General features: G+C 41.1%; 2 protein-coding genes across 5 annotated transcripts in view; one reads left to right on the top strand and one right to left on the bottom strand.

The window, feature by feature from the left end:
- The window catches only part of Tcea1 (transcription elongation factor A1), a 28,265-nt gene extending 26,256 nt beyond the window's left edge, over positions 1 to 2,009 (bottom strand). The window contains exon 1 of one of the 2 annotated variants that reach the window (XM_050165278.1): positions 1,801 to 2,009. In XM_050165278.1, the coding sequence (XP_050021235.1) occupies positions 1,801 to 1,863 (63 nt within the window). In that variant the 5' untranslated portion in view covers positions 1,864 to 2,009. Of the gene's footprint in view, positions 1 to 1,511; positions 1,686 to 1,800 lie in introns of those variants that run through there. The other variant, XM_050165286.1, reaches the window with a different exon arrangement.
- A 60-nt stretch (positions 2,010 to 2,069) lies between these two features.
- On the top strand, positions 2,070 to 9,857 carry LOC126515527 (zinc finger protein 431-like). Of its 3 annotated transcripts, XM_050165269.1 has the most exons (3): positions 2,070 to 2,443; positions 5,800 to 6,236; positions 7,782 to 9,857. In XM_050165269.1, the coding sequence occupies exons 1-3, from the start codon at positions 2,400 to 2,402 to the stop codon at positions 7,814 to 7,816; spliced, it is 516 nt and encodes a 171-aa protein (XP_050021226.1). In that variant the 5' UTR covers positions 2,070 to 2,399; the 3' UTR covers positions 7,817 to 9,857. The 3 variants fall into 3 exon arrangements, with proteins under 3 accessions (XP_050021226.1, XP_050021208.1, XP_050021217.1); XM_050165251.1 differs by having other exon boundaries at positions 2,084 to 2,443; positions 5,800 to 9,857; XM_050165260.1 differs by having other exon boundaries at positions 2,087 to 2,443; positions 5,720 to 9,857.
- Positions 9,858 to 9,863: the final 6 nt, after the last annotated feature.

Genomic DNA, 9,863 nt, shown 5'->3' with positions numbered 1-9,863 from the left:
AGAACCAAAAGCTACAGAGAAACCCTGTCTCGAAAATCAAAAAAATAAAAAAAATTAAAAAAATTAAAAAAAAAACTATTAAAAAAGCAGTACTTAGATTTGTCTATTAGTGACAACTATCATACTTCAAGCAGTTTCCATTTTTATGGTCTAAAATAACTTAAAAATAGCTCTTTTTCATAGTTCATGCCTGTAATCTCATTTAAGAGGAAACTGACTCAGGAGAATCACATGAGCCCAGGAGTTCCAGGTCAGCTTCCAGCTACAGAGCAAGGCCCCATCTTTAAAACAAAACAAAACAACAACACACACACACACACAATGGAGGTTGGGAGTGGGCAGGGTTATGGGCCAGGACTTTAGTTCCAGCACTAAAGCGGCGGAGGCAGACAGGCAGTCTCTAGCAGTTTGAGGCCAGCCTGGTCTACAGATCGTGTTCCAGGAAAGCCAGGGCTATTCAGGGAAAGCCTCAAATTGTCCTCTGACCTATGCACGCACGCACACACATAAATAAAAGTTAATGTTTTTCAACTTTAGAATTCATGGAGAAAGAGTTGTCATTCTGCCCTTTCTCTTTATTTCATCAGCCTGCTTGCATTTCAGTGGACAGGAAAATGAAAGAAAAAGCAATGAAAAGAACCAGCTCTATCTTTCTTTCTTAAGGCGAATTTTCATACTGGTTAAGGTTGTGCACTATCAGAAAACAGACCCGAGAATTACTTCAAGTTTGTCCTGACGGATTAGGGAAAAAGAAATTACCCAGTTAACAAGTTTTTCCTCCTGAGAGCTTTGAGTGTAGCAAACTAGGGACCTCCAGGCAGAGAGGAAAGTTTTCCAATTTAATCTAAAAAATAAAAATGTTCAACCTATCATAACCCAAACTCATCTCTTGCAGCAAGGAATGAAATGGCTCAATCAGTAAGGGTGATGAACGACACAGGTTAATATCTGGGACAGAAAACAAACAGGAAATAGCTGAAAATAAAACAAAATTGCAAATGCAGATTAACAGGGCATGAAATTAAATGCCCGGCAAACGCACCTGTTGAAGAAAAAGAGGAACGAGGACATCCGAAGTCTTAATTATTCGGTATTAACACTAATTCCTAAGCTGGCAGTGAGTGGAAAACCAGCTAGCTCCTGGCTCAGCCACAACTGCACAGTACTTAAGCTTACAAAACGAATATACTCACAACTGTGTCCCTAGCTACAAAAGAATTCTGCACGGGTTTGTGACTCTTAAGCGCTGCACGCATGTAAGCATCCCCTTACGGCCTTAATTTCATAAATGGGGACAAATTATTTCTAACACTTTGATAATGAAAATGTGCCGAGTGCACCGAAGAATAAATTCAGGTGTGTCAAGCAAAGGGACGGAAAAGTGGGATCTCCTAACACAGACGGTGTCGCCGGCCCGCCACTAACTCAGCACCACAGCCACCCACCGGGGGCCCACTGGGAAGGAGTGTGGTTTTTAACCGTGGCGGTCCTGCCATCGCACCCAGGCCTACTTGCTAAGAGACGGCGGGCTCTCTGTGTCTAATCGCGATGCCCGGGGTGAGGCGGAGCTGGGATCAACACACTTTACCGCCCGCCTGGAACGGACCGCGCCAGCCCGAGAAGCCGCGGCCATCGCGCCTTCTCTCAGCCGGCGAGGGCTTCGCTCCGGGGCTCCCTGCGGACGTTGTCAGCACCGACGTGGAAGCCGGAAGGGCGCGCGGCCCGGCCCTGACTGGCTGGCTCCGCGTGGGCCGGGGCTGCGGTCTCGGCTGCGGCCTGCCCGGGGACCCGCCCGCTCACCGCGTTCTTCTTCTGCACCATCTTGTCCATCTTCTTGGCAATGCGAACCACCTCGTCCTCCATGGCTCCGGAAGGCCTCCGCTCGCCCGGCCGCAGCGGGCGGGAAGCGGGAGAAGCGGCGCGGACGCTCGACGAGCCGGGAGGCACACAGCCTAGGCTTTCCTCACAGACCGGGCCCGCGGCGGCGGCGGCGGCGGCGGTGGCAGCGAACGCTCCGCCCCCTAGGCCGCGCCAGTCGAGCGCCGCACGCGCCGCGCAGGCGCTATCAATCGATCGCGCGGAAGACTGGGAAGGGTGGCTCGTTGGGATCAGGACAGCACAATCCCGCGCCGTCCTGACCTGCTCACGGAGGCAGAGGTCTAGAAGGTCTCTGTTACCGCGACTGGCGTTGCTGGAGAGTTGGAATGGGACTTGCCCGGGCTTTCATGCCGACGGGAGCCCAGCCCTTGGTGGTAGACGGCTATCGGTTCCAACGGAAGCCCTCCGAGTAAGCGTCTTTTGGGGCGCGGAGTAGTCGTGGCTGGTCCATTTTGAAGCAAGAGCTTGAGAGCTCTGAAGTCCACTCTTGGCCTCAGCTGTACTAACCCTCTCACCTGCTGATGGAAACCTACTTAGGAGAGGACGGCCTTGACAAAAAGCCGAGGTAGGAAACTGATTCCGTACGTGTATGTGTACACACACACACACACACACACACACACACACACACACTGTTTTGGGGCTGTTTACTTTGTTCCTGTGTGAAACTTTCTAATAACTCAGGAGCCAATGAACGTTACAGACATTAAGCCTCGAAATGTCTTCTTTCCAATGAAAACCACATACCGTGTCACTAATTAAGCACGTGTCGCCAAACATGGAAGAAGATCGTGTTAAAATAATAGTAACTTCCGCTTTGACCAAACACAGTTTGGATTGTAATGAAGCGTTTCAGCGGCATGTTAATCCACAACTCCTGCTTTCTATTCTCTTTTACCTTTCCTCTCCCTCTTCTTGTGAGGTAATAAAGAGGGGACAAAAATTGTCTCATTGGCACATGAGAAACTAGGTCTCTAGGGGTAAACAACCCCAAACAATGTGTGCGTGTGTATGTATGTATGTGTGTGTATACACATACATACATAATCAGTTAGACCATTTACTACCAATTCGTACTATTCTCAATTATAACTCCAGAAAAGAAAGTATTGCTGCAAAAACCAGTTTTCATCTCAAAGAGAATAGGATATAATTTATTCTGGAGCCATCATGAGTGACCATGACTTAGGAACACAGATTTAATTTATCCTTAATTCCGTGTTTCAGTGTGGAAGCAGTTTCAGAAAAGTTTTATACTTTTACAGAACTAAGCAAGTTAAAAATCAAAGTAAGTTTAGAATATATGGGTGGATATATCAGAGGTGGTTATAGCAAGATGTGGGAAGCTTTTTCTAAAGTTCCAAGATGCAGTCTGATATTCTTAGCTTCTGGGTTGATAGAGCCAGTGTAACTTAAGATTTCAAAAGGTTTATCTATTAGTCACAAGATTGTAGTTTAGACACAGAGGTGGGCCAGGAACGATTGTTCCAGAGAGCATGAAACAGCCCAAGTGATTTTTGAAAGAAAATGGCTCCCAAAGGGAGTGGCACTATTAAGAGGTGTGGCTTTGTAGGTGTGGCCTTGTTGAAGGAAGTATATCACTGTTAGGGATGGGCTTTGAGGCCTCTCACGCTCAAGCTACTCCCAGTGAGACAGTTCACTTCCTGTTCCCTTCTGATCAAGATGTAGACAGCACCATGTCTGCCTGTATACCACTATGCTCCCTGCTAGGATGATAATGGACTAAACCTCTCAACTGTAAGCTGCCACTTCAATGAATTCTTTTATTATAAGAGTTGCTGTGGTCATGGTGTCTCTTCACAGCAAACCCTAAGACATAACCCTCTTAGAAACCCTAAGACAGTGAGTCTGCTGAATTCCAATCTCTCCCCAGTACTGTGGCTGTGATTGGTCCTTAAGTCTGCAGAGCTGTAGCTGTAGCCTGACAACTTGTAGTATGCTGTTGAATAAGTAAACATAGTTCTTTTTCTTGTCCTTGACCTCAGGGGGAAAGCTTTGTCTTTTCGTCATGAAGTAGGATGTTGGCTGTTTTTTGTAGACACTCCTCAGCATGCTATATTCCTTGTCTTAATTTGTCGTATCATAACTTAGTGTTGAGGTGATTAGGTGCTATTTTCCTTTATCCTATTTGCTAGTTTCCTGCTGAAGGACTTACTATAGGTCCCAGCTTCCCTTGCTGACTATGGTAGTCATCCCCACCCATTTAGCCATCTGTACACATGGGTGACAAGATGTCCCCTTGACCTGAATAAATATGGTTCCACTTAGATCAGACCAAGCCTGTCTTCCTGCCTTCTCTTTCTATAAATGCTTTAAAATAATAATAATAAATCTAACACTACAAATGTGTATACAGCTGGTTTTATATGTTGAACCACTCTTAAATTTTGGATAACCCAGTTTTAAATATGATCTTAGATTGGGTTTGCTTGTATTTTATTTAAAAAATTTATCACAAAAAAAATTATCACAATCTCTATTGATAAAGAATGGAAACCTATAGTGGGGCCTTGGTACCTGGGGTAATACTAGTTTCATAGACTGCTTGGAGATGTTTTTCCATGTAGTTTGATATAGTTGAAACTCAAAAAAAAAAAAGTATTGTTGTGGAAGGACAGAATTACAATGTGAAGATCTCAGTTGGCTGCAACACCTCTTTAGCATTAACAAGATTCCATCCCACTGAGGTGGAACCCAGTGATGGGCTCATCACAAGAGCTGTTACATGGGCAGGAAAAAAGGTGTAGGGAGCAGAAATTAAAGAACAATTTAAAAAATTAGATTGCTGAGTTACTTTCCTTGTAAGCTAGGACAAAGAATAATTTAAGATACAGTCAACACGTGTCTTTTATGTGAGGACTAAGGAGAGTGAATTTCCTTATACTGAAACTAGGTTTTTTTGTTTTTTTTTTTTTTTGTTTTTTTGTTCTTGGTAAATTTGACTTTCCCCTTCATATCTGGGAAGATCAGATAGTTTTGAGTTTGGATTAAGTGGCTCCATTTTGGTATATGCTGGGCTATAGTGCAGTCTGGAATAATGAAAACAGCCTCCTACCGTTTTTAATGTTATAGATTGATAGAGTTCAATCGTCTCTTTAACCATCTAGCTTTTCTTTGTGGATTTTTTTTTTTTTGATCCAAGTTCATTGTTTCTGTCTTCTTAGAGCCAGACTGGGCAGTTTGTATAAGAATTTATTTCATTTTTATCTAGGTTGTTTAATATTTTCACAGCACTGTGGGTTGGACCCATGACTTCATACTTTCTACCCATAGCCCACTTTTCACACATAAGAGTTGTTCATAGTATTGTAATTCTTATTTCATTAAGTGTGCCATGTAATTTTGTCAACTTGACATAAACTGAAGTCATTTGAGAGAAGGAAGGCCCAATTAAGAAAATGCCCCTATAAGATTGGGCTGCAGCAAAACCTATAAAGCATTTTCTTAGTGACTGATGGGAGAAGGCCAAGCCCATTGTGGGAGATGTCATCCCTAAGCTGGTGGTCCTGGGTTCTCTAAGAAAGCAGGTGGAGCAAGCCATGAGGAGCAATACAATAAGCAGTACCCCTCTGTGGCCTCTGCATCAGCTCCTGCCTCCAGGTCCCTTCCCTGTTTGAGTTCCTGTCCTGACTTCCCTCAGTGATGGACTCTTACCTATGAGCTGAAGTAAAATTCCTCTCCAAGCTGCTTTGGTCATTATTTCATCATAGCAATAATAACCCAAAGTAAGAAAGTAACTCTTTATTTTCCTTAATTCAAAGGCTTTTCAAAAAAACTTTTGGTTTTATTGATTCTTCTTCTAATCTATCAATTCTTTAAGATTTTCTTCTAGGTTTCAGACTGGGCTTTGAAGAGGAGCTACCACCATTAGTGTTGTGTGCTGTGTCTTTGCATCTGCAGGAAACTGAAAAGAGATCAGGGCGAACTTCAACACCACGACATGAAGACAGTGACCTATGATGATGTTCATGTTAACTTCACTCTGGAAGAGTGGGCTTTGCTGAATCCTTCCCAGAAGAATCTGTACAAAGATGTGATGCTGGAGACCTACGGGAACCTAACTGCTGTAGGCTACAGTTGGGAAGACAAATATACTGAAAAATATTGTCAAAGTTCTAGAAGACATGGAAGGCATGAAAGAAATCATACTGAAGAGAAACTGTTTGAAAATACTCAATGTGTTAACACTTTTCCATATCACAGTCGTCTTCAGATACATAAAAGAACACATGCTGGAGAGAAACCCTATGAACGTAATCAGTGTGGTAAAGCCTTTTCACAACACAATAATCTCCAACATCATAAAAGAATACATCCTGGAGAGAAACCTTATGAATGTAAGCAGTGTGGTAAAGCCTTTGCATATTATAGTCATCACCAAAGTCAAAAAAGAACACATGAATGTAACCAGTGTGGAAAAGCCTTTACACGTCATAATCATCTACTAATACATAAAAGAACGCATACTGGTGAGAAACCCTATAAATGTAATCAGTGTGGTAAAGCCTTTTCACAAAACAGTAATCTCCAACATCATAAAAGAATACATTCTGGAGAGAAACCTTATGAATGTAAGCAGTGTGGAAAAGCCTTTACACATCATAGTCATCTTGTAATACATAAAAGGAAGCATACTGGAGAGAAACCGTATGAATGTAAGCAGTGTGGTAAAGCCTTTTCACAACACAGTAATCTCCAATATCATAAAAGAATACATTCTGGAGAGAAACCGTATGAATGTAAGCAGTGTGGAAAAGCCTTTACACGTCATAGTCATCTTGTAATACATAAAAGAAAACATACTGGGGAGAAACCGTATGAATGTAAGCAGTGTGGTAAAACTTTTGTATGTCAGAGTAGTCTCAAAATACATAAAAGAATACATACTGGAGAGAAACCCTATGAATGCAACCAATGTGGTAAAGCCTTTGCGTATCACAGTAATATCAAAATACATGAAAGAATTCATGTTAGAGAGAAACCTTATGAATGTAACCAATGTGGTAAAACCTTTTTACGTCATGCTTATCTTCAGCAACATAAAAGAACACATACTGGAGAGAAACCTTGAAATTTAATCGATGTGATAAAGCCTTTGCATATTACAGTCATCACCAAAGACATAAAAGAAGACATACTGAAGAGAAGCCCTATGAATACAATAAATGTGGTAAAGCCATTACACAACACAGATATGTTCAATGCATGAAATAACTCACACTGGAGGGGAATCTAATGAATGTAATCGGTGTGACAAAGCATTTGTAAGTTAAAGTAGTCTAAAACTTAAAAGAACTCATATTCATACTAAAGAGGAACCTTGTGAATGTAATCAATGTGGTAAAACCTTAGCATGTATCAGTAGTCTTCAAAATACTGAGAAAAAAAACATACTGCAGAGAAACCCTATTAATGTGGTCAGTGTGGCAGAGTTATACAGTTCATGGTAGTCTTTACACAAGAGTAAACATTTACTATGTACCTGGGCTTTTAATGCCTGTACATATCACATAAATCTTTGATGATCTGAAAAAATGCATACTATAGGAAAAAATACTATAAAGGATTTGGTAAGATCTTTAGTTAATATACCTACATTCCATTACACAAGATTATTTTTTTCTGGAAAAACAAAACCTGGCAAGTATCAGCAATTTGTTAAAGAATTATGATGTCTTTGTACATGCACACTCACATAGACAAAAGCCTATGAGTTCAAATTATAAAGTAACCCTTTTAGATTTCATACTTCTTTTTAATCATAGGAAATAGGAAATCCATGAGTAAAACATTACGGGTATTACTAGTGCATTTTCTGTTGCCGTGATAAAGCAATGTCTCAGTCAACTTACAAAAGAGTTTAATTTGTCCCTTGGTTCCAGACAGATACAGGATCATCAAGAAAGTGACTTGGTAACAATTGTCAAACCTGGCAGTTGGCAAGACACTGCACTCTTCCATCCTCAGCCTGAGCCATCAAACAGAGTAGAAACTGGAAATGGTACATGACTGGAACCTCAGGCCCACGCCGAGGGCCATATTTCTTCAGCAGGGCAGCATTTCCTAAAACTTCCCGAATGGGAACACCAGCTGAGGATTGATTTCAGCTGATTCAAGCCTACATGCCAGCTTTCTTTTTCATGAACTACTTCAATGAAGAAGAACTCTGCAAGCCTTTAAATGTCTCAATACCCATTACAGGAATGAATGCTTATAATAGAAAACCGTTCAAGAGAGAACGTTTGTGTAAAGACTTGTTTAAATTTAGGTAATGCAATATCAGTGTGTCTTTGTTTGGATATGTACATTCTGATTACTAAGGTTAGACCCTCAAAACATCTTGCAGCATGAATTACAGGAAGTTGCCAAAATTCTGTCTTTGTTCCTGAGAATGCTAAGAATAAGCGCAGCCATGTCTCTAGCCCTTTAAATATTTTAAAGCCTTGATATCAGGAACTAGGGAAGAACTCATACAAGAGAAAAATCCTATTTATGTAAATGATTTTGTAAAGAACTTAGATGTCACAGTTTCTTCAGGTTAAGGAAATAAAGCTTATTTCATCTATTTTCATTAAAGCCTTGAAACAAACTACATAGCATGTTGACTCAAGATTGATGTGGAGATCACGGCATTGTGCTTTCTAGTTTTCAACATTTGAGGTGGATATCAAAGTGTGCTGTGTGTGGCACATCTATTTAGGCAAATTTAATTTGTGTTCCTTATATTCCTTCTGTGGCCTTTGTTCTTTGTCCTTTCACTTAGAGACATATTTTTTTATTGCAATGTGTAGAATGGGATGCCCATTCTTTTCAAATAAGGGTGTCTGGGAAAGGGTGGTGGGTTGCCATTCTATTTTTTTTTTCAAATTTTGACAAATCCCCCTTAAGATGTTTGTTATCCAGCTGAGATTGGATGCCAGTAACCTGTCTGCAACACAGTTGTACTCATGAGCCTTATTTGTTAGGCCCTCAGTAGAAGTCCCAGGGTAGATAATATATCCTCAGTGTTTGCTCTATTGTCAACATGTTTTAGAAATGTTAACATTAAAATTCTTAAGAGGGGAGAATGTATGGAACACTAAATACCTCATATATGTATCCAAAGCAGCATTTTCATTTCACTGATAGAGACATCAAAAGGTTAGTCATCTATCAACTATATACATTTTACAGTATAGCTTAGCATTCTATAGGTTATATATGTTACTTATAGGTAGTATATGTTCCATGCATCTTTGTGTCCCTAATGGGACATTTGACACTTTATCTTGAAGTATTGCCTTCTCAGGGAATAATCCAGAGATACCTATTTGGCACTGACAATAATAATTATTCATTTTAATTTCTGTCTGGTGTGTGTGATGTGATTGTGGGTTTTTAGGACATGGCATATAAGTGAAGACCAGAAGACAACTTTGTGGAGTATACTTTATTTCATATGCATATGGTGATCAAGATAAGATTACCAACCTTGCACACCATAGACGTTTCCTCCTGATTTGTCTCACTAATTCTCAAATAAGGTAAAATATTGTCTTCTTTTCAGACTGTTAACATTTTCATTAAAGCATAGAGTAAAACAGGAAAATTGATTAATAATTGTAACACCCGGTTTTGGTGTTACACCCTCGGTACAGTTTGCGCGCAGCTGTACCGAATGCGAGTCCCGGCAAGGGCCTGGAGATTGAACACAAGACACAGAGACCAGGGTCATTCGATAGGAGATCAAGCGAATGCCGTTTATTCAGACTTGGGGAAGCCCTTTTCTACCTAACTGCAGCACAAAGATCTCTCCGCCCAGGAAGGTGGGAAATTACCATATTAACAATGGAGAAGATTGCCTGCAGCTAAATCACCAGGTGGGGCAGGGATAGCACGGAAACACACAGGAAGCTTAGTTAACTGATAACAAACTGTCCCCGCCAATGCACCCCAGGAATAAGGGAGACCAGGCGCCCACAAAA

This window comes from Alexandromys fortis, unplaced genomic scaffold (genome assembly GCF_014885135.2).
Source record: "Alexandromys fortis isolate MF-2015 unplaced genomic scaffold, M_Fortis_MF-2015_v1.1 scaffold_18, whole genome shotgun sequence".
NCBI classification, from domain to species: Eukaryota; Metazoa; Chordata; class Mammalia; order Rodentia; family Cricetidae; genus Alexandromys; species Alexandromys fortis.
The sequence above is the reverse complement of the archived record's forward strand: the minus strand, read 5'-3'. Positions and strand labels throughout refer to the sequence as shown.

Bases quoted from the DNA above. Each gene is read 5' to 3' on its own strand.
- LOC126515527 (XM_050165251.1), top strand. From the start codon at position 2,400: ATGGAAACCTACTTAGGAGAGGACGGCCTTGACAAAAAGCCGAG. The intron at 2,444-5,799 runs GTAGGAAACTGA...TTGCATCTGCAG, and splicing joins GGCCTTGACAAAAAGCCGAG to GAAACTGAAAAGAGATCAGG.